At 36.2% G+C, this 27388-nt stretch overlaps 5 protein-coding genes across 19 annotated transcripts; 1 reads left to right on the top strand and 4 right to left on the bottom strand.

Annotated features, from left to right (window-relative positions):
* Positions 1-3594: 3594 nt before the first annotated feature.
* LOC108610579 (PITH domain-containing protein CG6153) lies at positions 3595-4862 on the bottom strand. The gene is made up of 5 exons (XM_018002757.2): positions 4515-4862; positions 4333-4454; positions 4159-4263; positions 3901-3986; positions 3595-3835 (listed from the first exon to the last, which is right to left on the bottom strand). Exons 1-5 carry the CDS (start codon positions 4713-4715, stop codon positions 3711-3713), a joined length of 639 nt encoding a protein of 212 aa, XP_017858246.1. The 5' UTR covers positions 4716-4862; the 3' UTR covers positions 3595-3710.
* An 11-nt stretch (positions 4863-4873) lies between these two features.
* Positions 4874-6980, bottom strand: LOC108610575 (lysosomal phospholipase A and acyltransferase). Of its 3 annotated transcripts, none has more exons than XM_089464748.1 (5): positions 6754-6980; positions 6353-6620; positions 5919-6290; positions 5342-5864; positions 4874-5278 (listed from the first exon to the last, which is right to left on the bottom strand). In XM_089464748.1, the coding sequence occupies exons 2-5, from the start codon at positions 6498-6500 to the stop codon at positions 5056-5058; spliced, it is 1266 nt and encodes a 421-aa protein (XP_089320874.1). In that variant the 5' UTR covers positions 6501-6620; positions 6754-6980; the 3' UTR covers positions 4874-5055. The 3 variants fall into 3 exon arrangements, with proteins under 3 accessions (XP_089320874.1, XP_089320875.1, XP_017858241.1); XM_089464749.1 differs by having other exon boundaries at positions 6353-6617; XM_018002752.2 differs by having other exon boundaries at positions 6353-6980.
* Positions 6981-7067: 87 nt separating this feature from the next.
* On the top strand, positions 7068-9720 carry LOC108610573 (uncharacterized). The gene is made up of 4 exons (XM_018002749.2): positions 7068-8109; positions 8166-8345; positions 8409-9010; positions 9066-9720. The coding sequence occupies exons 1-4, from the start codon at positions 7323-7325 to the stop codon at positions 9609-9611; spliced, it is 2115 nt and encodes a 704-aa protein (XP_017858238.1). The 5' UTR covers positions 7068-7322; the 3' UTR covers positions 9612-9720.
* A 20-nt stretch (positions 9721-9740) lies between these two features.
* Positions 9741-13928, bottom strand: LOC108610574 (ATP-binding cassette subfamily G member 4). 3 transcript variants are annotated; one of them, XM_089464746.1, is made up of 7 exons: positions 13775-13928; positions 11927-12524; positions 11683-11872; positions 11209-11593; positions 11045-11158; positions 10753-10880; positions 9741-10687 (listed from the first exon to the last, which is right to left on the bottom strand). In XM_089464746.1, the coding sequence occupies exons 2-7, from the start codon at positions 12148-12150 to the stop codon at positions 9917-9919; spliced, it is 1812 nt and encodes a 603-aa protein (XP_089320872.1). In that variant the 5' UTR covers positions 12151-12524; positions 13775-13928; the 3' UTR covers positions 9741-9916. The 3 variants fall into 3 exon arrangements, with proteins under 3 accessions (XP_089320872.1, XP_089320873.1, XP_017858239.1); XM_089464747.1 differs by having other exon boundaries at positions 10753-10877; XM_018002750.2 differs by lacking the exon at positions 13775-13928 and having other exon boundaries at positions 11927-13541.
* A 269-nt stretch (positions 13929-14197) lies between these two features.
* LOC108610572 (ATP-binding cassette sub-family G member 4) lies at positions 14198-27124 on the bottom strand. Of its 11 annotated transcripts, none has more exons than XM_089464736.1 (8): positions 26592-27124; positions 24119-24958; positions 17906-18023; positions 17500-17835; positions 17192-17430; positions 16726-16872; positions 16138-16653; positions 14198-16021 (listed from the first exon to the last, which is right to left on the bottom strand). In XM_089464736.1, the coding sequence occupies exons 2-8, from the start codon at positions 24654-24656 to the stop codon at positions 15420-15422; spliced, it is 2496 nt and encodes an 831-aa protein (XP_089320862.1). In that variant the 5' UTR covers positions 24657-24958; positions 26592-27124; the 3' UTR covers positions 14198-15419. The 11 variants fall into 11 exon arrangements, with proteins under 11 accessions (XP_089320862.1, XP_089320868.1, XP_017858236.1 ...); XM_089464742.1 differs by having other exon boundaries at positions 24119-24780; XM_018002747.2 differs by having other exon boundaries at positions 26617-27124.
* Between the last annotated feature and the right edge of the window lie 264 nt (positions 27125-27388).

Here is a 27388-nt window from a genome sequence, read left to right as displayed (position 1 = left end):
GAATCGAAACATGTTGGAATCTCGTTTTTATGATCAATTTGTTGTATTTGTTAATATAATTTGTAAGCATCTTAACGAAAAGCAAAGAAAATCAACTGGAATTGTTCGAGCAGAAGCAGCAACTGCTTTTTAGTTTTCATTTATTTTGGTTTTCCTTTTCCCCTCTTTCTCCCATCAATTGTGAACCCAATGGAAAGCAATATTAGTTATTAATATTCTGATAAAAAAAAAAGAAAGGAAAAACAAATCATGTGTAGAATTTGGTCAATTTGGTTGGAAATTAAAGGAAAAAAAAATGAAGAAAACAATGTAAGCTAAACTATTCCATTAATTAATAACTAATACATAGACATAATATCACTAAGCTTAACAAAGACACGCGCTTTAGTTGAAAACAAAATAAAACAAGTTTGAAACAATAAAATATTGAAAAAGTTTTTGATCAATCATTTCTCTGAGTTATCAACTCGAATGTGTATTATTTCTGATGTGTAACAATCTACATATATAGAGCCTTAAATTTTAAATTGGGCATATCATATGCTGACTTAATTGGAACGCTAGCAAATAGTGAAAGTAATTTCAGGTTTTTCAGCTCAGTTCTTCCAAAATGAAAACAAACAAACAAAACACAATGATACAAAAAATACACAAAGAGAAACCAAACAAATGCCTTTTACATGCCCACACGTACACTAATAGACAACAAACAAACTAAAAACTTAAAATAAGTAAACAAAAAGAAATGAAACAAAGAATGTTTAACAGCAATTTAAAAACGAAAGGAATAAGATTTGGTTAAAAACTTCACAAGTTTGTTGAATGTGAAATTTGTTAACTGAGAACAATTGTTAAGTGGGTAAAAGTTAGCAAAAAAAAAAAAAAAAGAAGCAAATATAAATAAAAATAATATCTATTGTTGTATGTTTTATTCTGAAGCGCACGAAAAACATAACAAACAAAGAACAGAAAAGAAGACATGCAAAATGTAGCTAAAGAAATGTTAAGGTAAAAATTTTTGTAAACTTTTTGATATGTGATGATGATTTAAATAAATTAAAGCCACAAAAAAAAAAAATAAATAAATAAATAAATAAAATAAAAGTAAACTAAACAAATACATAACTTAGCCGTAGATATTTAAATTAACAAACAAACAAATTTATATAAAAAATACAAATTTCGTATAAAATAAAGTAGCGCAAAGCAAAATTTAGTGCATAATAAAAAATAAAAAACAAGCTAGTTAAAATATAAAAATAAATAATAAATTGATTGTAACTTGTTAAGCATTAAGCTGTAGACTCGGCAAGCCGAAGCACATGTCTAGCCCCAAACTAAGCTGCGACAGATTCCACAGATCTTTTGATTTGTGTTTTGGAAATTTTCGATAATTTGCTATTTTTTCATTTTTCCTATTTACTAAAGGGCGGGGCTATATATCTAGCAATATTCATGGCAATTCAATTGTATTAACGACATTGATAAATCTGAAATGTAAGCAAATAAAAATAATAATATAAAAGAAAAACAAATTTAGCGAGAATTTTGTAGGAGCGTGTAGTTAAAAAAAAGAAAATATAATTAAATAATATTTATTAAATTGAATAGTAATTCTATGTGCATAAGTAGCGAAATATTCAATTGTAAATAGATTTTTAATAAAAACAAGTTTAGTTTTCTTTAACTTACTTTTAATCTGTTTTCTGTTTTTGAAGTGTTAATGAATTTTCACTAAGGCAATATTAGAATGTTTATAATTTGGTTTCTTAACATTCACAAAACACAAAAAAGCTTTAAATAATTTAATGAAATCAGATTTTGATACCATTATCATTGATAAATTCCATTGTAGATACAAACTTGTATTGAAACCCCAATTAATTAACATTTAGTGAGCTAAGTCAATGTCGCCTAATGTGAGTTCTATAAGCATAAATAACTTTATATAGTAATGATAACACTCACACATACACACACACACACACATATTTACTATAAAAGAGAAACTAAAGATCTAAAAAAAAAGAAGAAAATAAATATACATAAATAAATAAAAGCAAAAAACTACAACAGGCCTGCAACATCACAACACAACATTCACAACACAAAGCTTTTATAAAACTATTTAAAACTATATATTTAAAAAAGAAAAAAAATGTAAAAAAAAAAATAATAATCCTGCCAAGTAACATTCGAAATACCTGCTTGATGAAGATACACCCGCTTTTGCTAAAAGAAAAACCTAAAAACTAAAACAAAAATTCAATAAAAAATATATAAAAAATGAAAGGCTTAATACGATTTTTATACTTTCGATATAATGATTTTTTATACTAAACGTAAAACTCTTTGAAATGAAAAAAAAAAAAAAAAAAAAACAAAACAAAAACAAAAAACTGACGATTTTTTGGGGTATCAGCTAAAAAGTAACGTAATGTATTTTGTAACAAAAAATAAATAAATAAATAAAAAACAATATTGATTTGCTGCAAAAATCGTACTTACAGTCGATATATATATATATAATATACGAATGTAATTATATATATGTATACATATATATAAACCCTAACTGCAACTATGGAACGAGAGCACAAATTTTGTTTAACAAAAATAAATAAAAAAAATCAAATACTAAGAAAAAACTTTTTTTAAATTCCACTCTCAATCACACAGACACACAAAAACACACACATATAAAATCAAATATATACATATTTATATACACAACTAAATATTTAACATGTATGTGTATCTAGCTAAAGAATCGCACAAATTGATCACCGAACTTTGCTTTACGCCAACTCCCACTTAAAGACCCAATCCCTGCCCAAACACAGACACACAGACACATATATAGACATAAACTACAAATTATATCACACATAAAGACACCCACGCATATATTTTTCAGCCTATAAACGCGTTATTTTGTATGCGCATACAATTTGTAAATACATATATATATTAACTAATTTTACCTAAAGCAACAAAAACCAAATATGAAATGAAAAAAAAAAAAAAAAAGAATTTCAAGCATTCATTTGAATACAATTTCGTTTTCTCCTATTGCATTTGTATATGCACAATGTGTTTCAAGTAAAATAAAAGGACAACATAAATGAATCATTCAGATTGAAAGTTTTTACCCAAATGGAACACATGGTGTATGTCTATTAATCTAAATATTAGATATCAAAACAAACACAGAACAAACCAAAAAACGCATACTTTAACGAAGAAAATGTCAACTACAATAATTGAGCAGATGGAGAAAAAAATTATTAAAATAATAATAATAAAAAAAAAGGAAAATGAAAAACAAAAACAAAAACTAGTGCAATAACAAATTATTCGGTAATAAATGTAAAATTAAATACATTTAAGTAAACGCTTTGTAAAATACATATAAACAATTTATTAAAAATACTGAATGAAATGAGAAAAAAATGAAAAACAATAAAAAAAAAAAAAGATTATGGAAAATGAAAAATACTATTGAGTAATAAAAAGCGTTATGCATTGACATTGACACACGTGATTCGATATCTCATCTTATAAGCATAAATCAATAAGATAAACAATAAAGAATAAATTAAAGAAACATTCCCATTTCTATAATCTGTACAAGTTTAATTTACAGCATTGTAAGTATTACATATTCAGTGCTTTTATATCCCCTCCTTCTCTCTTGATTCCTTAATCGATTATTGTATGGCCCGACCCACTCCATCGAAGGTTTTTTCCTTATGATCGGAAATATTGGCACGTGACTCATAGTTGCAAATGGTTACGCCATGGAAATGGGCTTCCGTAAACTCACCACGAAAACCTATAATAAGGAATGGTAATAGAATTTCGTTTTTCATCTATGTGTATATAACTAAATTTACTCACCTATATAGTAAATGCGCGTAACATCATCGCCATAATTGCTAGGGAAATACAGTGACAAATGATGTACAGAGGAAAATGTCACCACTCTGTAATAGAGGTAATTTAGAATCAATATAATATACTTAAATATTAATCTAAATTAAATTTAATGTTTTAAAATATTATTATTTTTTTTTTATCTTTATCTATCAAAGAACTGTTATAATATATATATTCACCATAGTATGCAAATATATGATCGCATATATTATCACTTACTTGGGTGAGTATTCAACCTCTCCTCGGCAATCGCGCGTCAATTCAAACTCCTGGTCCGCTTTGCCACGTGCATCATCAAATGTCATCTTTGGTCGGTTCTTGAAGCTGTAAACAAAAACAAAAACCCCTTATTTAAAATAGCATGACTATAGCAATACTCGAATATATACGCACAGTTTAAGCCTGTTTGGATGTGTGTTATCATTAGACCCTCGGATGATAATCCCCTTTAATTTAATGTTGCCGGTAAAGGGTACATTGAACAGGAGCTCCTCATCACCATCGCTTTGCACAAACTGTAATTAGAAATGTTATAGCTTCTATGCCGAATATCTTTTTGTAACTGCCACACCCACCTTGCTGCTATCCAAACGTTTTTCGTAGGGCTTGAAGACGGTCTTGCCGCTGCCATCAGTTTCCTCATTCAAACATTCTGTATTCTCGATGTCAATTTTTGTATACAAACTGTATTCGATGCCCATTTCCAGTGCATTGTCGACATCGGTTGCCTCGTGGCTGCAACCGCGGCCATGATCATGCGAGTGTCCGTGTGGCATTTTTGTGAATATTAATAATAGTTTCAAATAAAAGTATACAATAAAGTGACAAGAATTTTATGCAAGTAATTGTAAATGTATGAGATTCAGAGTTCTTATCGAAATATCGATAGTTGAGTAAACTTAATTCACTAGCGATGGCAGTAAATAAAATATCGTTGGCTACTTAAACACTTTATTGTTAAAATATTATTTAAAGTGTGACATTTAAGCAAACATTTTAGAGCTTAAATTATTGAACTATTAATTAACATATAACTGTCACATTTATGCAAACACTTGATCACTTTTAGGCTCACTTAATAATATTGCGGATATTGTTTTTCTAACTTGAAGTAGTTTATGGTTGTAGCATAACAGTGCGTATATATTGAAGGACATCTGGATGGACCAGAATGCCCATGTGATCAACACCCTGTAGAGCCAGCGTTGATATATGAGCGGAGCTGTAGCCCTCCCAACTCTGGCAGGCTCGAAGCGAACGTTGATTAACGGTACCATCGCCATAGCCCATTTTAAGCTTCGGCGTTTCACCGTTTATAGTATTCTTTTTATATATCAAACTAAGAAAAAGGAATATGAGATTAAGTTTAAATTAACGTTCGATTATAAGATATGAAAATTACCTCTCCACTGTGCTGACTCCATCGCCATATAAACAATGCAACTCCACATCTGGAGGACTAAAGTTTTGTGTATAGCGCATCGTATCCTTGCGCATTTCCCAGCCCGTCATGTAGTCAATATCTTGGAAAAACTCCTTCATCTGAGCCATGGTGTAGTTCCGCGATGGCGTCGAGGCCAGAACTTCAGATGGCTTCCAGAACAGTGGCGATGGCAGCAGCCATGCTGTCGATGGATGCGAGATCTGTTCGGCACGCAGTATTTTGGCGCTCAGAGCAAACGAGTCCAAGTCGTCGCCCATAGCAAACACCTTTACTGCCTTCATGCTGCCCGCCCAGGCGCCAGCCAAACTAATTTGACGACGAACGTATTGAGCCTTCCACTCGGCTGTTTGTTCCTGTAAGAAGACGAGGGTCATGGGGCTGCCCATGCTGTGCGTTATGAATGTAACGGCAGTTTGATTATTAGCTTCATAGGTGTCTTCCACCAGCTGCTTCAAATCGATAAAGAATTGTTTATTCTCATCTGCAAACGAGAAAGAATTAATTTATTATAAGATTAACTATTTGGTAGACTTACTTGGCGCCCGTCGAAAGTCGTAGGGAGCTCCACGGATATTTAAACGGCGCACATAGCCCAGATCTGCCAATACATTAGCGATATCCTTAAAATAGGCTCCAGCCTTGTTTCTCGTGGGATCTATCCATTCCACTACTTCCGGATCACCCCAGCCAGGTATACGCGTCTCCACACCTGGCGTATTGTGCGTTGTCCTTGTTACCTTATCATAGTAGAGCTTTACATTATCTATCCAACAGTAGACCATTGGTATGACCAATTGTTCCAGATCCAGCCACAGATTATACCAATCATGTGTCTTTTCGCATATGAAGTAGGGTGAGTCCGGTTTGTTCAAGCGTGCTTCAACCTGAGAGCCACCGTCGCCAGGTACTGAAAAAATTCCAATTGTGACCTTGAAATTCGTTCATCTACATATTCAAATCAATACCAACCAAATATAACGGGACTAAGTCTTTTTTCCTTTGGGGGCTCTGGTTTTGGTGGTGCCTTGCCTTTTTTATGAAAAGGCCAAAAACAATTTCCAGCACTGAACAATGCCACAAAGAGCAGCACTGCGAATATTATGCTGCAGAGTCTCATGATGATATGCGTGTGCCGTTGTGATTTACAATAACGGTATGAGCGATCCGCTATAATTGGCGAGCCTCTGATTTAATTCTTTACACTCCAGCGGTCAGTGGATAGATAATGACATTACTGCTATTAAATCAACAGTCGTAAACAAATGAATCAGCGCTTCAATTGCATGTTTACATATAAGTATATATAAGCATTTATGAATATATAGATATATATGTATGTATGTATATCCGACAGCCAAAATTCAATTGACCTTTTATCCAGTAAATGTAACTGCAATCATGGGCGGCTCTTTTCCGCATCTCAATATGGCATGATATTGATAGCCCCACTCTGTTGTTGTTTTTTGTTTGTTATTTTTTGTGCGCTTTCATAAACAAAGGAATCCAATGTTGTTGTTGTTTCCGTGGCGTTATCTTTGATATTGAATACTTTTTGTTATTGTTACTCGCATCTGCGCATCTGATTTGCCAGTGTTATGGAGTTCTGCAGGCATATGAGAATTTTAGTATTTTTTACTCCCATTTATATGGTCACATTGTGTTCTCTGGTCAGTGATTTTAAGCAACAAATTAGACTTAAGTAACAGTACCCATAAATTAGTTTTGGATCAAAAACAAAAATAAATAAATTAAAAAGAAAATGGAAGTTTTCGCTGCGTGCTATTGTTTTAATACTCACAGCTTGCAAGTAGCCGATGTATCGATAGTAGTATTAATCGACACGACCGGCAAATGCACTTGTTAAGCGCGTTCAAAAGCAAATTTAGTTTGTTTAATTAAAAATAGTCGCAACTGCAGCCTGGAAAGCACATAAATCACAATGCAGGAGTTTTTCAGAGTGCTGATGCCGGACGTAAAGAAGGAGCTGCGCCGCGGCATCATCGAGTGCTCAAAACGCGGCCTGCTGCACAGCACAAAATGGCTAGCAGAGATGCACCACGGCTTGAGTGATGTGAACATCGACAATGCGGCACCGGATGATGATCATTCGTTTAGCGAGTGCCAACTGGAGGGCATTACGCCAGCTGAGTATAGCGACTATTTTCTAGCCAAGAGCTACTACGATGTGCGTGAATATGATCGGGCAGCGCACGCAGTCCGGAACTGCGAATCCAGCGTGCCACGATTTCTTCACCTATACTCTACGTACATGGCACGCGAGAAGCGACGTCTCGACTCCACCACCGATCAAGCGAATCTCAACGAGCCAAATCAAATGCGCGACTTGGCAGACCTCTTGGCCACATTACGCGCGGAGCATGGACGCGGTCGCTTAGATGGTTATGGAATATATCTATATGGCGTTGTACTCAAAGCTTTAAATCTTAATAAGGCAGCTGAGCAAATGCTTGTAACCGCCGTGCGTATGGTGCCAATGCTGTGGAGCGCCTACCTGGAGCTATCACCCCTCATTATGGAAAAAAAGAAGCTACTGAGCATGCCACTGGGCGGACATTGGATGCGTCATTTCTTCATGGCACACACGTACTTGGAGCTGTATTTGAATGATGATGGTCTGAAGATCTATGAGGATCTGCAGGCTGCCGGCTTTAGCAAGAGCATCTATATAACCGCACAAATGGCACACGTCTATCACAACAAGAGGGGTTCGTAGCTGAGAACTAGCTCGAGAAAGTTTTTAATCTATATGTATAAATTTTAGATGTGGATAAGGCTATTGAGCTGTTCCAGGCGCTGTTTGAGAGCGATCCCTATCGCTTGGACAACGTTGATACATACTCAAATTTGTTGTTTGTCAAGGAAATGAAAACGGAAATGGCCCAACTGGCGCACAAAGCTGTTAGCATTAACAAATACCGGCCCGAGACTTGTTGTGTTATAGGCAAGCAGTGACCGGCGTAACTAAGTAAATTAATATTCTAATCGACTATATACTCCCATATAGGCAATTACTACAGTATACGCTGTGATCACCATGTGGCCATTTCATATTTCCAGCGCGCCTTAAAACTGAATCCGAAGTATTTAGCAGCCTGGACGCTGATGGGTCATGAATTTATGGAGCTGAAGAACACAAATGCAGCCATACAAAGCTATCGCAAAGCTGTGGAGGTCAACAAGCGTGATTACCGTGCTTGGTATGGCTTGGGTCAGGCCTACGAGATCATTAAGATGCATTATTATAGTTTGTATTATTTTAAAATTGCCCATCAATTGCGTCCGTATGACTCACGCATGCTTGTTGCATTGGGCGAAACATACGAGAAGCTGGACAAGTGTGAAAACTCGGTAAAATGCTATTGGAAGGCCTGCGATGTGGGCGACATCGAGGGTATAGCCATGTATAAGCTGGCCAGCCTGCACGAGAAGCTGGGCGACAACGAGACGGCCGTTCATTGTTATATTATGTACTGCGAAGACGAACGCGCTGCCACCGACAAACAGAGCCTCTATCAGGGCTTCATGACTCTGGCCAACTACTATGAGAAGAAGTGTGACTATGAGCGTGCTGCCTACTATGCTTACAAGTGTTTGGATTCCGATGATGTAAGTTAACTACCGTACCTTTCCTTCAGCTCCTTTAATAATTTGTTTATTGCAGCGCAAAACGGAAGCTAAGGCGCTCCTAAAAACAATCGATTATCGACGCAGCGCCGAGTGCCAGAAGAAAAAATCCACTGCAACGGTGGTGGCTACGGCAGAGACCAGCTCCGAGGATGAAATGGAATGGGAGCAGCTCGATGTACGTGCCCGCGTGCCATTTACCTCCATAGCCGATACGAGTAAAACAACGTCTACGGCAACGGCAACGGCAACCGCAACAGCAAGCTCCAGTGGCAGCTCAGCCACAGGTGCATCTACCTCAGCCGGCGCAAGAAGATTACGTGCGGTGCCGGAGCGTGTGCGTCGAACGCAGCCCAATCAGCGATCCCTGACGGGACCCACAGCAAATAGCACAGCGACAACACCAGCGGCGGCAACAACAACAATATCCACAATAAGTGAGGAGACGCCCGGAGGTAGTTCGGCAACAACAGCAACGGAAACGGAGACGCTGGAGGATTCAACGCCGGCGACAGCAACAGCTGAGCAGCAGGCGGCACAAGATAGCAGCGCAATGGAAATTTCTAGCGTGTCCATCGATTAGATAGGATATGTTTTAAATTAGAGAAATTCTACTGTGGATTTATAAATTGAAGTTTTTTAAGATGAAGAGTGAGTGAGGAATGAACCTATTAAAAGTGTGTTAAAATTTATACAGTTTTGTATTCAAATGTATATTATATTCAATTTGTAATGTTTATTATATATACATATTTATATATTATAGCTATTCGGAATAACAGTTGGAGTATACTTAAATCTTTATATCAACTACATATTTTTATGCTATTCTAAAAGATCATCAGAGACATAACTCCAAAACCCTTAAATTAATCCTGTTCCTCCATCTCACAGAACTCGTCGGATGCACACGTGCAGCGACACATTGAATGTGATCAACAGAACGAGTAGAAATAGTCCCAGTATCAGAACATCCGAATGAACCATATCTCCCGACATGTCGAAATCTTTGAGAAAGTGCTCGGATGATTTATAATAACAGAAATCCTCCTGGCAGGGCAAATCGCCGCGTTGGTAGCCGTAAATGGCACGCATGAGTCCCTCGAAGACGTAGCGGAAAAAGGAGAAATCACAAATGGGACGCAAGAACCAGGACAATTCGCGCATGCGTATAAAGAAGCCAGAGAAGAGCAGGAACGGTATGGACACGGTGGGTACAATGAATATAGCCAGTTGCATGGAGAGCAAGGTGCCGCCAATGACGCCAATGAAGTGACCAATGAACGCGGTCAGCACGCACATGCTCCAGCACATGGCGAGCCTGGCCAGGTCCGGCGGCTGTCCAGTCATAAAGTAACTAATTCCTATGAATAAACTCGGACACAGCAATTGCAGCGGCAAATCGGCCAATACCTTGGATATATAGTAGGCTCGGACAGAGTACCAGCCATTATAGTACTCCCTGATGAATACGGGCGCATCTTGCACGCAGAGCAGTATGGAGGGCATGGCATTGCCGGAGAATATAAAGAGTATGATGAAGAACATGCAGGAGACGTTGCTGATAACCTTGTTCGCATCGTTGCCGATCTGCCAGTAGACCACGCCCAAGAGCAGGCCAATGACAGTGTGCATGATTACACGCATCTGCACGGCAATCTGGAGAGGTTTGGGAGTAATATTATTATAATGATGTATAGAGAGATCTGTCTCATGCTACTTACTGTATCCCTGGACATGGCACGCAAATGTCTGTGCATAAGTATGCGCAGCTGGTACCAGAATCCCACCTGCTCCTTGGGCCGCAGCACCTGAGGCACGGACGAGCTCTCCGACAGGTCAAGAAAAGCTGCTGCAATGAAATTGAGGGAGACAAGAGAAAGGAACAGATAGAGCAGTGCAATAGATGAAGGAGAGTGGCATGCAAATAGGACCATGATACAGAAGCAACAGTTAAGCGGGTAGAGATGATTAGCAAGACGTCATCCAGTTAGAGCTCAAGCATAGCAAACTTACTCTGCTCATCCGCGGGAACGCTATCAAAGCTCTGTAGGCTATCATACTTGGATTTGTTTTGGGTGATCAAAGTCTCGCAACGCTGAGCGGAAGACTCGCTGCCCACCTCGAGCACTAAAGAGACATCCATTAGTAAATCTTTAGCAAGAGCTCCTTTCACCCACCAAAATCCGCTGGATTGTAATACTGTGGACAGCTGAAGCCAGCCGCCTGAAAGCTCTCCAGCATCTCATGTTGTGCGCCCGCAAACAGCACTTCACCATGGGCCAGTACTAGGATGTCATCGAAGAGCTGCATCAGCCGCGAGCTGGGCTGATGCACCACACAAACCACAATTCGCCCGTTGTGCGCCAACTTCTGCAAATAGCCCATCACTTGGTAGGTGGCCACGCTATCCAGTCCGCTGGTGGGCTCATCAAAGAACATAATCGGCGGATTCGTGACCAGCTCAATGCCAATGGACAGACGCTTGTGCTCCCCGCCAGAAATGTCCCGGACCAGCGTATGTCGACACGAATGCAAGTTGAGCACCTCAATAATGTCATCCAGCTGGGGAAATGGAATCCAATATTTACCGGGTACAGGGCATGCTATAGTTGTAAACACACTCTGTGGATCACCAACTTCCATTTACTTACAATAATTTGCTTCTGCAGCGTAGTTGTGCCCGTGGGCAGCTTGAGATCAGCGGAAACGCGCAACGTTTCCTGCACCGTGAGCAGCGAGAGCATCTCAAAGTTTTGCGCTATATACGAGGACATTTTGCGAAACGCTAGCAAATCTCTCGGCTGTCCATTGAGCAGAAACTGTCCGGATACACCGCTGACCCTGAACAAAATAAGATTACTTAGTTTACTTAATTTTCCATCCCAGCACACTCACTTAAATCCAGCCAAGACGTTCAGCAGTGTGGACTTCCCGGCACCGGAGGGACCCAGTATGGCCGTCAGACGACCCGCTCGAAACGCTCCACAGGTTTCATTTAGAATTAGATTCTTCGACTGATTTGAGCCCTTCAGCTTGTAGCTCACCTGCCTGAAGAGCAGCTCCAGTGGCTGCACTTTAGCCAAGCCATTTGGCACTGTGGCTCCAGCATTATCGACCATTCTCAGAGACTTTTGTTGTTGACCAATTTTGATATCAAAGCGTCTGGCCTGGCAGAAAAACAACGCTCGACTGTGGGCTAGTGGTGAATGCGGCTATCGTTTTGCACTCTCCATTGATTGTGGAGTTCAAGTGCCTGCATTTATTATCAGCATTGTAATCGAGCCCGCTGTTTAATCCGAATTCAGCAAAGGGAACAACGAAAATTCTTGCAATCTTATCTGATCGATTGAGACAGTTGTTGTTGTATGTATATTGGCGTTGTTTAAATGTTTAGCTGGACATTTGTTTTAAATTTTAATATAATAATAATATAATTTAAAAAATCGATTGAGTCAATGATTGATAGGACTTTAGATAAGTTTTGATAGATGGGCTGTTGTTAAGATAAAACACATTAAATACTGTTCGCCTGACTGATTATTTGACTGACATGTATGATGTATGTCATAATTGTATCTAAGGCTGGGCAACTCAACTTATCACCGTTGCTAAATTTAAATAATTAATTATAGCAAAATCCTTCTATAACACTATTCTTATTTTCATTATTAATCGACTTTGTTTGAAGCCAATTAATTCACAGTTTTTTTTATAAAATATGTTCTCTCTTAATTGTTCATGACTTGACTGTGGTCAGTCGAGGTTTGAAGCTAATCATGAGGTTGGTTTCATTTCACATGCAAGGCGATAAGCCAAGTGATAACAACTACAAATTGTTATGTGTTGCACTTAGCGCAGCTACATACATACATACGTATATCAAATTATAAACTATCTGATACTCTGTAACTATTAAAAATTCTGGTATGAAATGGGAGACCCATTTGATCACAGATTATGAGATAGTCTGGAGCTGAGAACCGTTTTGGGGCTATTAGAAATATCTGTCTGATGAGTAATGGGAGAGGTTTTTGAAATAATAGGATAAGTGAGAACAACTTTAGCATCTAATGAGATGCACTTATTTATATTAAAATATACGAAAAATAATGTCTCTAATTGTGTCTTTAAAGTTATGATACACATAAACCGTGTTTCAGACTATTAATTGCTATAAAATACAAAGTATAATTAAAGCTGGGTTCAGCCTTTTCAGAAACATATTCAACTGCGCCCAAAAGTATGAAACAAAATAATATTTGTTTTATTTACAGTCTCACTTTGCTATCTTTGAAATAAGAGTGCAATAATTAAGATTCAATGAATTTCGACTGACATCACAAAACAAAGTGAATTCCTCAAGAGCTTGAATTAAGCTAATGCAACTGCGTAAAATTATTTCTAGTAAATATATAACATAGTTGTAGATAATGTAATGTATAATGCAAATATGCAGCTGAAATGATTTTCCTTGACGGCGCTTATCAGGTTCCAGTTACTATATGCTTCAATTTACATATTGTTTGTGTATTATATATGTCTGTGTATCTGCAGCTGGAAAACACTTGCAATCACATTTTAAGGCCTTTCAATTGCAGAGAAAACTAGTTTTAGGCTTTTAACTAGTGCTAGATAATCATATGTTGACTCATAAAAGTTTGTAATTCCGCTAGATATAAATGAATATTTATATATATATATATATATATATATATATATATATATATATATATATATATATACATTTCTTCGCGTATATATAGGTTGTTATTTTTTTTTTTTTTTTAACAATGGGCTGCTTCACTTCAATTAAATTTTCATCACACGTCTTTCCTCCTCACCCGATATGGGTAACCGATCTACACTAACGGCGACACTAACGGCGATCGCTTTCCACTGAAACACAAAACACAACTGAATTCAATTTGGTTTTATTTTATATTTATTGCCGGTTTCTGTTTATACATAGTAATCACAGTACTTGAGCTATGTCACAACATGTTTGAGTTGGCTCTAGACTAGTATGCTGGCTGGCTGTATGAGAACAGTGGAGCAAACCGGCTTTACTTGACTTTCCTTAATTATTTTAGTTTTTATTATCTAGTGAGCTGTGGTGAATTGCATTTAGTTCTTAAAAACCACAATATTAATTTTATAAAATATATGTATTTAAAATATAAATTTTATTTTGTCATGATATAAATATGTTCAACAAAATTAATTTTAGAAAAAAATATACAATACAATTTTTATCTTACAAATGCGCCCAAGAAAAAATTGCATTTCATTGAATATATCTAAAGGCGATTTCGTTTATTATTTTAGCTAAATTTTAAATTTATTACTTCTTAAAAAATTCAAGAAATTCAATTTGTTTACAATATTTAATATTTTTATTCATTAAATATATTTATAAATATATTTAAAACATTTTTATTTTGTATATTAAGCTAAATATTAATTTTTAAACATTCCTAAAAATTCAAGCAATAGAGTAAAAATATATTTATATTTTTAAAATGATTCTTATCGAATTTTATTGCATTTTTGTCTTTAACTACTTAAACAAATTTTTTAATATTGCACATATAAAAAAAATTTATTTCTTTCTTTTAATTTATTTGCCATTTGAAAACAAATTTTTTACTTTACGGTGGGCTACACTTAAATTTTTATCAATATTTTACAATATGTGCTAATATTGTGTTTTTCTTTTTTTGATTTTAAAATTTCAGAAACATTTGTTCAAAAAATAATCTATATTTTTTTAGATATATACGGTTACAAAATAGCATATTTTTTTATAAAAGATCATCTAATAAGTTCTAAGAAATTTTGATTGCGTTATAACAAGTTTTCCCTCTAAGCAGTGGATGTCAACCAAAAAATTCCAAAAAACTATGAATATAAAATATTTCATTTTTATTACAAATTAAGTTTATCGAAGAAAAAAACACTGAGCTTAATAAAAATATGTATTTACATGCGCTTAAAACTAAGCAATAGTTGATGATGGGGGTCATTAATACGATTGTAAAAGAATACAAGAGCTAGGCTAAAGGGTTTTGTATATATAATTGAAGAAATATCTATATACGAATTATATAAATGTTATGGAATTGTGCATTAGGCAAACATTATTTGCTGCAATTAGATAAGATAAGTATGTATGTGTATATCACGATTTCCCCTTACGCTAAACGCTGTTCAATTCTTTGGCACGTGGTTCACTCAATTAAATGCTATAAGAAATCATAAATATACTTGCAGTTGCTCAACTCTATACAGTGTGTACATCTGATGAAATATACATATGTATATGAAAAACACGTATGTAAAACAAACTCTATCAACTGTGAACGGAATGTGAATGGAGCACATTAGCGTATCATCTGAACAACCTGAGTCTGAAGGACATAATATAAAAGGCTATAATGCGCAGCATGATCAGCAGGCCGAGCATAAAGAATAAGGCCAGCTGATAGTTGGCATTCTCCATGTCCAGATTCTTGAGTATGTACTTGGGTCGCGACAGATGACAGTACATCTCGTTGCACTCCAAACGCTGCCGATCGTAGCCAAATAAGGCCAGCATAGCACCATCCAGACTATATTTTAGAAACGAGACATCAAAGAACCAGCGCAAATAGACCGGCGCATCCTTCTCCTGCAGAAAGAAGCCGCTGAATGCCAGAAATGGACAGATGAAGAACGGTCCCAGTATTGCGCCCAGATTCAAATTCAATGCCGCACCCACAGCCAGTCCAATGCTTTGCGCCACCAGCGCCGTCATAAACACAATCAAAAAGAACATGCCAAAGCGCCAGGGCTCCAGCGGCTGGCGTGTCATCAGATAGGTGGGCACTATAAATAGGGAGCTGCAGATGATCTGTATGGGCAGATCGGCCAGCGTGATGGCCACATAGTAGGCACGCAGCGAGTACCAACGATTGAAGTGCTCACGCGAAACAATCGGAAATTCCAGAGGAACTGCAATTAGAGAAATATATTAAAATTATTATTATGAATCTAAAAATTAATATAATTCCATGATTTCTATTTCTGTTATACTCTTGCCTATTGAAGCCATAAAATTGCCAACTTACACTTAACCAGAATGCCAGAGAAAGCACAGTACATGATGAACATGATGGTGTAGAAGACATAACGAAAATTGTTCAGAGAATTGCTGGCATCGTTGCCAATGCCATAGTACAGAAAGCCAATTAGCAGTCCGATGATAAGGTGTATGGCGAAACGCACTGTGGTCAACGAACTGTCCCGCCAGAGCAGCAAAAAGGTGCGCAACAACAGTATGTTTAACTGTCGATAGAAGGGCGTGGCATAGATATTCTGGCGCTTGCAGAGATGCGCCGGATCCAGATCCAATGTGGGCATCGACATGGTCGGCTTTGTTTTCTTTTTCTTCGGCTTACAGCAATTGGCATCGCTTTTGCTGGCCGCCACATCCTCGTTCATCGTTTGACTATCCCAGACGCGCGACGTCATCTCATTGATGGTCGTCATTGGCTTAAAGTTGATTGACTGTCGATTATAATTGGGCCCAGTATTCATAATGGGCGATGTAACAGGCGTGAGCAGGCCAGAGGACATCATTTGCTCTGCAAGTAAGGATTTCATATATTTAGTAGATGAATTTGTTTAAGATCGGTTTATCAATTTTGATAGCTTACCAACTTTAAGCATTGCTGCCACCTGTGTCGCATGCATTGTTTTGCTTTGTCTATATTCGTCGTTGCGTCCATTGTCTATGAGTGCTATCAGCCTGCTCACCTGCTGCTCGCCATCCTCATCATAGTCATGCGTAGCTATTTCCATTACTTGTTGAAATAAAGAGAATTTAAAGAATATATTAATATTCACATAAGTATTAATATATCAAATGCTTTAGGCATCGACTTATATAGAGAATATTCATATATTTACAATACATCACTTAAACAGCAAAGAACTAAGCCTTAACGAGAAGACAAACGATAATCAAATTAACAACTTAAGATTATGACAACAAATTAACAACTTAAGATTAGTAACGGAAGTTTGCCCAAGGGTATAGCTAACACCTAATCTCAGCTAATTCGCAAGCCTCTCGAATTATTGATCTTATTATTTATTTAGCCATTCCCAACTCAAACTTACAATAATCCACCGGATTATATGACTCTGGGCAGTGCAGGTTGGCAGCACTTAAAAATGGCACCAAATTCTGTGGTCCGCCTGCATAGATGCACTGACCCTCGGCGATCGCATAGAGATGATCGAACATGGAGAAGGTTAAGGCGCTGGGCTGATGAATAGTAAAGATGACATTGCGACCCTCCCCGGCCAGCTTTTTGAGCAGCGTTATCAACTGATTGCACGTTGAGCTGTCTAGACCCCTAAGAGTTACAGATAAGAATAAATTAATTTCAATTTGTTTATTTTTCCATGTGGGATTGACTACATACGAGGTGGGCTCATCCAGCACTAGCACCGGCGGATTATTGACCAGCTCCAGGGCAATGGCCAAGCGTTTGCGTTGTCCCCCGCTCAGGTTGCCCGTGTGCGTATTTCGGCTCTCGTACATGCCAATGGCCACGAGGATGCTGAGCACGCGCTCTTTCTTAGCCGCTGGCGACATGTGGGTGCCAATCTTTAGGTTCGCTGCAAAATGCATGGCCTCCTTAACGCTCAGGAAAGACTGCAGCGACGTGTCCTGCGTGATGAATGCAACATTTGGCTTGAACGCCTTCAAGTCTCGTGGTTTGCCATTGATGCGAAAATCACCCGTATAGCCGGCGTATCTGCAGGGATTGTGGACGAAGGTGTATAAGTTAGTAATAGAAACAGATTTAAGGTGCGGGGTTACATTACGTATATCCTGAGAGGAGGTTTAACAGCGTGCTCTTGCCCGCGCCCGAAGGTCCGGCAATGGCATTCAGTTCGCCGGAACGAAAGTAACCCGATAAGCCCTTCAGTATGTCTTTGTTTTCTGCAATGGTAAAGGTGGAAATTGAATGAATAAATTTAAATAAGTAATATTCGATCTAGAAGATATATAAATAATTAGATAGATAATATAAGATAGTAAAAAATATAATATATTCAAATATATTTTAATATCATACGATCAAAATATAAAAATATAATTTTATTATAATATGATATAGTCAATAGACTTTAGAATGCTTCATTGATGCCAATAAATATGGCTTCGAGATCGATCTTTATTGAATTAAATTAAATTTTGATTTTGCCTAAATCAAAACAACAAATATAAGAATATTGCCTTTACAAGTGTTTTTATATATATCTGTAAAATTTGATAGCCAATATTCTACAATATATCTTGGAATTGGACATCAAGTTTTATTTTCTCCATTTCTCGCTTACGCATTTCTGTCATTTATCTTTAAGGCTTATTTCCCCAATTAATAAATATATATATAGGCTATTATGGCTGCCCTTTTCAGCTTATTCCCGCCATTCGGTCGCATCTATTATAGATCCGAGTACATTTTCAATAGGCATGGGGTGTACAAAGTACATTATATATTCAAGATATGCCAGTTACTCAGACATAACTCAATTAATAGCTGTTCGACGAGTATTCATTGATTTTACACATAATTAGGGTTACGAGTGTGTGTGTGTGTGTGAGAGAGAGATATATACATATATATACATATATATATATTGGAATATAATATAGCCACTGTACCCAGTCACAATTGGCAGCTGATAAGAGGAACCCATTAGCTGCGTTCCATGAACGCTAATCGACTTTTCAATGATAATGTCATAACATATAGAAACAGTTTTTTTTTTTGTCTTACAATTTGTAGTTAGTGACATTTGGAGGTTTCGCTTTGTGTAAGGTTTAAAGTTGTTCCTTTTGTTTTTTATTGCACATCATAGACGATACTTAGTAGTATCGAAGATAATCTATCGATTAACTTGGCTATGTGAGCAATTCCTAATCGGCCAGAGACTCGCAATCGTAGCGTCTTATCAGAAGTGCTTTTGGTTTGGGACTCGAATCAAATCTTATCGCGATACGCGACTTTACGAGCAGCGCCACAACAGATGGTTGACTTTTTATTCCACCCAGATGTTGCGGCCGAGGGGTCTTTGCCAAGACACCTGCTGAGTGCAGTTATAAACTCTTTAGCAGGAAGAGGAAAAATATTCTAACATGGCCTTCCTATATGGAAAGAGTATCGGTCGGTAGACGATTACAACACGAGTCTTACGCCTTGTGCCTGTCATCTGATATCATTTTTTTTTTCTAGTCTAAACTTGCACTCACTCAAATACTATATGGGTAGGCATACACATACATAATATATATATATATATATAAATATATAAAGAGCTAATCTACTGCTGAACCCAACAATGAAGATTATTGAAACTCATTCAATATAAGGCCTGAGCCAGCTTATCGCTATACATAAGGCTTGGTAACGACTTAGGTATGTCTTTTTAATTATTATTAAGAACATTGAAAAGGTTACAAGTACCCATATATAGCCTTATACACCTTTTATATACTGATATATAATCTATGTTTGAGTGCTCGTGATTAACATTGTTGCATGATTTGAATATATTTTAAAAAACATTTGAAAGGTTGAACTCATAAAAACGACGTTGCGAATACTTAATTTAATTAAAATAAACTGGAAGTATTACAATTTTCAAGTTGTATTTACTTATATTTCTGGAATACTAAAGATATATCTAAAATGGGAATATATATAATGGCTTTGTATGAATAGAAGAAGCAGGCGGATAAGGGATTTGCTTATAATAATTTGAATAAAAAAAATCTATTTATAAACTTAAACCTAAATTTTCTTAATTCCAATTTAAGGCTAATTCACTTTCTTTGATATTCTGGCACGCATCAACTGTCAACAATATCCGTAGAACAGTTCAGATTCGGTAATTAAAATAAAAACAAAACGCACGCGATATATATTTTTGTTAAAAATTAGAGCGAAACACAATACAATAGCACAATGCATGATAAATGCGAGAGGGCAGCTTATATGTAAGTATTTTTATTTTTTGTCTTATGTGCGAAACTGAAGCTGTCAAATGCCCCATTAGGATGACTATAGCAGGAAAACTCACTCAACACGATGCGACAACAATAACAGAGAAAAAAAAAAAATCAAACGAATGAAAGAGAAGAAATAAACATGCATATAATTTAATGGAGCTTAAGTGATATCAATTAAAACGCGCCAGCGACCTTTATACATATATTATTCAAGATTTGTTGCCTAGCCAGAAGCTATTATGTCTGATTGTGAAATATCCATTGAAAAGTAGAATAGAATTTATGCTAAAGTAACTTTTATTTATACATAATAAAAGGCAGTAACTTTGCGGAAATGTACGTAAAAGGGGATAGGAGGCGTGGCCAAAACATTATATATTATTGATTAGGTTGACTTTACTTTGACTTATGGTAATGCAGTATAAATTAAGAATTTGTTATCTGAGAATACATCTATGTCCTTATTATCGATAATAGTCGATTACCGATATCATGACAGTTAGAGGGATTTAATTTATTGTTTAGGTTTCTGAGATGACGTTGACTTTTTCGAGCTTTTGATGCCTTTTCCTACATTTTCTAGGAATTTTAAATACTATAGTTTTCTAGACAACTAGACACATAAAGATGTCATTATCACGCGCTGAGAACTTTATTAAGGAAGTCCAATTAGAGCAAAAGTTAATCACCAATTAATTAATAATTTCCTACAGTGAAGCACAAGCTGGTCGCAACGTAGACCCTATTTATTTATGCGTAAGTCTGTAATATATACGTATGTGTGTAAGTATACATATTCTTCGTTATATATGATAGGACTAACAGCTAGCTTTGCCAAGGGATCAAGGTATCTTCGACTGACAGATACTATTGCTAAATTGGAAAAAAACTAAAATTTAAATGATTCACGGTATGATTGAGTTGAGCCCTTCCAACTAAAATATTATTATAATAAATTGCATTATATACATACAATGCAAGCCTGTGTTTTACGAGATTCCACACATTCCATACGCCAGATTTTTTGCACCTAGCCAAGATCGATATCATGCATATCTACATGATTTTATTTTATTTCTAATCAGTTGTACTTATTTAACAATTTATCAGTTTTCGCTTTTGTTGTCCATTTATGTTAAGCATTTACTCTGCTCTCTGATTAATATTCGATAAGCAAGTAGATAAATGTATACGATTTTAGTTTTTTGTTTTGGTTCAAATTCCATGTCGTAATGAATTGAGCTGTGAGTCATTAGCAATTATGCAGTTATGGGAATTGGTCACCTTGGCTCGTGCCATATTTACTATCAGGACACTAAAGAGTAACCGAATGAGTCAGCTTTATGAGTGGTATAGCACTATATATATAATCTATCTTTTATAACACAACTTATTGTCATCAGGCATTTTGACAGTTATCACATTGTTGTTAAATGACTCAAAATGGGTTCCCTAATTACCAAACAATAAATTGGGTTAACAATACATAGGTATACATATGTATATATAAGCGCATATATGTGAAGGCTACATACATGCTTCAAGTCTTCTGATAAAAGACAGACACATTTATTACAGCGCTTACAAATTCGCCCATACTTATAGACATATATTTGTGTATATATGAATATGTTCATATCTATATGGCGCGTTACTATTGTAAATCTTATCAGTTTGCAATATTTGTAATATATAAAGGTATATATATCTACAAACAGCACACACACACCCATGCCTATCTTAAATTGTTATGTAAATATTCAAATCGTTTTCGTCAAGACTCATAAAAACTGTAAATGTCGACCCTAACAACCCCTGTCAAATGATCATATAACTATTCTATTTATATATATGTATAGCATATATATACACTATATATAGAAGATATATTTATATTATTTTAATTTATTTTACTGATTATATAATATACATGTGCCATTGACTTTATACCTGACCCTAGTATTGATGTGCTCAATTAGTTCTATTGCCTAGATCTGTTTTCCATATTTTCTCAGTTTTTCAAATGTTTTCTTTTCTCATCTTTATCAGCATCTAAGATTTGATTAGATAAACACCACACAATCTCTTTTCTTTTGAATTCCGTCAAATACTTGAGTTCAAAATCTAGCTAATAGGTAGTACAAATAATAGCAGGTGTATCAATGGGTATTATGTTTATCGCTTATAACAAATTGAGCTGTAGTAGCCAGACTAATATAATACTAATTGAGCTGGCACTGATTGCAGATATCAAGCATTTATTCCAAAGAAAAATTTGGAATCTGATGGAAAAACCAAGGGTTTACAGTCCAAGAGTGTTTTCATAGCTAGAAAATAATTAGAAAGGTATTATCGCAGTATTTAACTGGCTTAGGACCATTGAATTCAGAATTAAAAAAAAAAAAAAACCATTTGAATTGATATGGTATATTAACCACATAATATCCCATAATAATGCTTGTGTGCTTATTCTGGAATATTAACATAATCAATGAACTGAAGCAAATGTTGCGAACTACATTAGAACATTATTTTAACGTATGAAAGAGCACTGAAGCAGGATAAAATAAATGCCCACAGGATGATTCGGTGATTTGTATCATTCTATACATTAACTAGAGGAAATGCGAAGTGTACATACATATCAAAATAAATGACCATAGTTTAAAATAAAAAAAAAAACATCTACTAAAAATATATCCAATTCAAAATAAATAAATAAAATATTCTGTAAGAAATATATGTATTACGCATGCCATTTTATTGTTTAACGCTCAAAGGCAGAGCGAGTGGTTCAAGTGTGAAAGGTGCCTAGGTTCATATTCATATATTATATGTTCGTATTAAGAGTGAAACAGGGTGATTTCTTAATTATTATTATTATTATTATTGTTTCTATTTTTGAACGCCTGTTCTTGAGCTTTCGTAGTTTATTTCATAACTCACTATTCATATTAGTACATGTACATGTACATATATGTACATATATATAGCAAAATAAATATGTTTTCAACTAGATGCCATGTAATGTCTGTCTGCTGTTTTGGTTATCGAAACATGCATCAAAGCGTGACTGGAAGTGGACTGGCACAAGAACGATCGAAACATAATGGTAGGTTGTAAACTGATAAAACACAATAGAGTACAAACAAAGTAGTCATGTGGCTTAATAGGCTTTTAATGAACCACAATGCAGTGCAGTGCTGTTTAAGTACTTTATATAACTATTTGGACTGGATTGTTTTTGCAATCAATAATATAGTTAAGAAAATATACATTAGAGCTTAACTCAACCTCAGTTTAGGAATTGGGCCGATTACAGGGTGTATCAGAGACACCAAAATACTTAGACTATTTTATTCAAGTCCAGAGTTTTAGGTATTTCATAGTTAGTCTCACAAATGCATACTGAATTAGAGCGTTGAATAGCCGATTTGGCAATTTGCTGATGTCATTTGAAAGTTAATTTTCATTTTTATTGGAATACTCTTTCAGGGGCTAAAGATTATAAAATACTTTTATAACATAATAAATGTGTCACAGGGTTATCTTAGTTCATAGATTTATAATGATTATCGAATGACGTACAGGGCACTTCATAGTTCATAGGTATCCAATGGAAAAACAAACATTGAATAATAGACAGGGTGTTTTAAAGATGAAGATTTTGTATTTCGAATTACATACATGGCGACTCACAGATAACGAAATAAACCCAGGGCCCTTTATAGATAATGAAAACTCATACTCATAGTCAGTGTTTCATAGCTAAATATTAATATTTTTACAAAGAAAGATAAATAAAGAAAGATAAATAAATAAAGATAGGCATATCTATGAAAAGGTGTTTTGGTGTTTTGGAACAAATCTCCGAGAATTCACACGTTAAAGAAGGTCTATAAGGGCTTTAAGCGAAAAACTGTCGTTCATTTTATATTTTATTCTCTAAATATGTACACATATATGTTTTTTTTTTTTTTTTGTTTATACATACATATAGCTATGTATTTCCGACTTACCTCTCCTGAAAAATCCAAATTTTGCACTATGTTTTATATTATCGAATTGTATGTCAATTTTCTTGATTGTTTTGTATTGCTCGTGGGGGAAAATGGAGTTAGCAGTGCTGTTGCTGCTGTGGCTGGTGGAGCTGCTTGTATTTTGGCTCCCTGGCGTGGCGGCTGGTGCGAGAGCTGCAGCAGAGCCCAGAGGTGTGCCATAGATGGAAGAGCTACAGGAGAGCGCAACGTTTTCCGCCTCAGCTAGAGGTGCTTCGTGAGCCTCTGTTGTTTTCGTCGCCGTTGTTGCTGTTGTTGTTGTTGCTTTTGTTGTTGACAGTGGGATGTGCAATGTTAAATGTGGCGGCCGCTTCGAGGTCAACTTCTTGGCGGGCACAGGTGTAGTTGGACGGGCTGATCTTTGCTGCTGTTTGCTATCAGTCGCTGTTGCAATGTCTATGTCGGAGGCGGCTTTTAGATTGTTTAGCCTGATGACGTCACCGGCACCGCCGCCCGTGACCGTTGTCGAAACGGCACTGGCCAAACTCCAGCTGGACATGTTGATAAAATTCGTGCAGTTGTTATTGTTTTTGTTGTTGTTGTTCTGGTTGCTGATTTTGCTGTTGTAGTTGTTGGTTTTGTGTTTCTTTTGATATTTTGTTCCTCGACCGTTGATCTATTCGCTTTATTCATCAAATGACTTTTTACTTTAAAATATTACTAGCTCATTTGCTCTGTCTTTAGCACACGCCGCGTCGAAAGCACTTCAAAACTTGTGTTTAAATAAATTCTAATTCCCTGAGCATTCGCTTCTAATCCCTTTTGCTGTGTTGCTGTCTCTTTCTCGCTTGACGGTCGTGCCTACAGAGGTGCGACCAAGAGAGAACAAAATTTGCATAAATAAAATTTTTAGGCCGAAAAAATACTAATAAACCCAAGACTCGAATGTTTGCTAAACGCGTTGATGAGTTCTGTCTGTTTATTTGTTGCTTTTTTCCTCTTTTGCCTACATACATGCATATACATACGTACATACATATGTAGAAGACGAAATGAGCGACACGCTCTTAAAAGTTGCGCCGTAAGTGTGCGTATATGTGTTTGCGTGCGTGTGTATGTGAGTGGGTGTGAGAGTTCATTAGCTTTTTAGCTGATTGCTTGCGGGAGCGGGAGATGTTCTGATGCACTGTTGCTAATCAGAACTTGCCACAAAGCATGCGAGCAAAAAATAGAATACATAGAGAGCATAAACGGTTAATAGTTGTTATTGTTGTTTGTAAACTTTTCGATTTCATTGACAGCTGCTGGCTGTTTGCTGCTGTTATGAGTGATGGTGTCTTTGTCTTACACGTGTCGACAGATGCTCGCAAACTCTTTCTAGTTTGTTTTTAATTGAATGTTCGCTCTTAGAACCCCTACTTAACTTCAATCCTATTTAGTGTGCTAAGTAACAAAATCTAATTAGTGCAAAGTCTACTTAAATCTCCTCTACTCTCTCGCGCGCCCTCTCTCTCTCTCTCTCTCTCTCTTTATCTGTTGCTCACTGATGCTTTTTGTAAACAAACGCGCTCAACGCTTAGCTCATGCAAATGCATTTGAGGCAGGCAAATGAATATTTATTCGTACGAGAGAGTGTGTGTGTGTGTGTGTGTTTGTTTGTACATGCATGCAGTTAAATATATGTATATAAATATATATGTATATATATGTATGTATGTACATCTATAGTAAGTATTTTATTTTGCGCGTCTTCTGCCTTTGTTAACAGGGGCACACAACATTACATATAATATATTATACAATTTTTATTCCTTTTTTTATTCTTTCTTGTTACCGCGCTTCTCATTTTAATTTTAATTATTGTTAATTGCTCGATCTTTATTTTAACTTTTTTTTTGTTACGCTTTACACACTTTCGCTCTCGTTTTTTTTTTTTTTTTTTTTTGTTTTCGCACTGCTGAGCGCCAAAAAAGCCAGCTGATTACCACATATATTAATTTATATATGTATTCGGGTGTGCGTGAGTGCGTTTGTGTTGGTGAGTCTTCCTGTTTTATTTTTCGGCCTATTCAGATAGTCTCTAATTCAATTGGCAACACTACCGCAACACACAAACACTCGTACGCACAAACTAGTTCTTATTAGAACTAACGCCTAATATTGTGTTAAATGTGAACGTGTTGCTTGGGCTCTTTTGCGGCTTATCGCAGGTTTTAATAAAAATTGTTGCACTGAACGTCAATGTAAACCACAAAATATTATTTTCGATTGATTGGTCAAAAGTTACTGATTAGAGTAACATCGTTCTTAATGTTGTTATAGTTGCTGCTGTTGTTGTAACACAATCGCTGCTGATATGACACCAACACATGCACACAGATACACAAAGGCACACACACATGCATGCATTATGCATGTATGCACATGCATCCAGGCCGTGGCCTCTTATTGGACATTAACACCCGCACACACAAACTGCATTATTTTTTAATACATAATTTTTATGATGAACTATTTACTCGAAATTCAACGTTTCACTTATAATTATCGCCTTTTGTATATACTCGTTAGATTTTTTAATAGTATTCAACAGGCGACGAACGATCCTCAGCGACCGTTAACATGGCACAGACTGTTTTCATCAACGAAATACTGTAAATTATATTCTGCTTGTTGCTGCCCATTATCTCACACTTGCTTGCGCTCTCTGCTGCCCTGCTTAGCTCTCGTGCGCTCTGTCTCACCCTGTCTGTCTCTCTCACTGCTGCTTGACAGTGACGCGCCTAATGCGCTTATCAGCTGTTTGCGACCCTTCTCCAAGCCTAACGGACAACGCCACTGGTTTACTTTATGAATTTATATTCGTTGCCCTAGCGGGGGGTGTCTTTTCAGCCAGCGTTCCGTGCATTTATTGTTTTGGTTGTTGTTGTTGTTGTTTTTTTTTTTTTTTTTGTGTACGACGCATTAGTTTTTTCATTCGGCGCTTAAGTACTGAATCTTTTGTGGTAGGCACATATTGAACTGAACTCCTTTGTCCCATTCCCTGTACTTGCTGTGGCAGCAAAACAGAGTACGTAAAACGAGTTTGACCAGTTATGAGAGTTATTCAGAGCGAGAGAGTGTATGTAAAATTGCATGAATTCGATTTAAAAACATAAGAACATACAAACAAATATCAGCTGTTCAGTAAAAGGACCTAACTCTGGCATTTTTTGTATATCTTATTTAAAGAATGTAAATATGGAAACATTAAACAAAGTGTTACTTCATATCCCATATTTTATATTATTT

This window comes from Drosophila arizonae, chromosome 3, assembly GCF_054131065.1.
Source record: "Drosophila arizonae isolate 15081-1271.41 chromosome 3, UAZ_ARI_1.0, whole genome shotgun sequence".
Taxonomy (NCBI): domain Eukaryota; kingdom Metazoa; phylum Arthropoda; class Insecta; order Diptera; family Drosophilidae; genus Drosophila; species Drosophila arizonae.
Note: the sequence above shows the minus strand (reverse complement) of the source record. Positions and strands in the feature narration are given on the sequence as shown.

What these genes read in the sequence shown, in the direction of transcription:
- LOC108610573 (XM_018002749.2), top strand. Translation starts at nt 7,323, where the DNA reads ATGCAGGAGTTTTTCAGAGTGCTGATGCCGGACGTAAAGAAGGAGCTG. An exon ending in CGAGACTTGTTGTGTTATAG is followed by an intron (nt 8,346 to 8,408) that starts GCAAGCAGTGAC and finishes ACTCCCATATAG; the next exon opens with GCAATTACTACAGTATACGC. An exon ending in AGTGTTTGGATTCCGATGAT is followed by an intron (nt 9,011 to 9,065) that starts GTAAGTTAACTA and finishes TGTTTATTGCAG; the next exon opens with CGCAAAACGGAAGCTAAGGC.
- LOC108610574 (XM_089464746.1), bottom strand. Translation starts at nt 12,150, where the DNA reads ATGGTCGATAATGCTGGAGCCACAGTGCCAAATGGCTTGGCTAAAGTG. An exon ending in TTACAATCCAGCGGATTTTG is followed by an intron (nt 11,159 to 11,208) that starts GTGGGTGAAAGG and finishes ATGTCTCTTTAG; the next exon opens with TGCTCGAGGTGGGCAGCGAG. An exon ending in GTGCCATGTCCAGGGATACA is followed by an intron (nt 10,688 to 10,752) that starts GTAAGTAGCATG and finishes AAACCTCTCCAG; the next exon opens with ATTGCCGTGCAGATGCGTGT.
- LOC108610575 (XM_018002752.2), bottom strand. Translation starts at nt 6,500, where the DNA reads ATGAGACTCTGCAGCATAATATTCGCAGTGCTGCTCTTTGTGGCATTG. An exon ending in ACTTAGTCCCGTTATATTTG is followed by an intron (nt 6,291 to 6,352) that starts GTTGGTATTGAT and finishes GAATTTTTTCAG; the next exon opens with TACCTGGCGACGGTGGCTCT. An exon ending in CGACTTTCGACGGGCGCCAA is followed by an intron (nt 5,865 to 5,918) that starts GTAAGTCTACCA and finishes TCTCGTTTGCAG; the next exon opens with ATGAGAATAAACAATTCTTT.
- LOC108610572 (XM_018002748.2), bottom strand. Translation starts at nt 24,656, where the DNA reads ATGTCCAGCTGGAGTTTGGCCAGTGCCGTTTCGACAACGGTCACGGGC. An exon ending in ATATAATCCGGTGGATTATT is followed by an intron (nt 16,873 to 17,191) that starts GTAAGTTTGAGT and finishes TATTTCAACAAG; the next exon opens with TAATGGAAATAGCTACGCAT. An exon ending in GGCAGCAATGCTTAAAGTTG is followed by an intron (nt 16,654 to 16,725) that starts GTAAGCTATCAA and finishes CCTTACTTGCAG; the next exon opens with AGCAAATGATGTCCTCTGGC.
- LOC108610579 (XM_018002757.2), bottom strand. Translation starts at nt 4,715, where the DNA reads ATGCCACACGGACACTCGCATGATCATGGCCGCGGTTGCAGCCACGAG. An exon ending in CATCCAAACAGGCTTAAACT is followed by an intron (nt 4,264 to 4,332) that starts GTGCGTATATAT and finishes TTTTGTTTACAG; the next exon opens with CTTCAAGAACCGACCAAAGA. An exon ending in GAGGTTGAATACTCACCCAA is followed by an intron (nt 3,987 to 4,158) that starts GTAAGTGATAAT and finishes CCTCTATTACAG; the next exon opens with AGTGGTGACATTTTCCTCTG.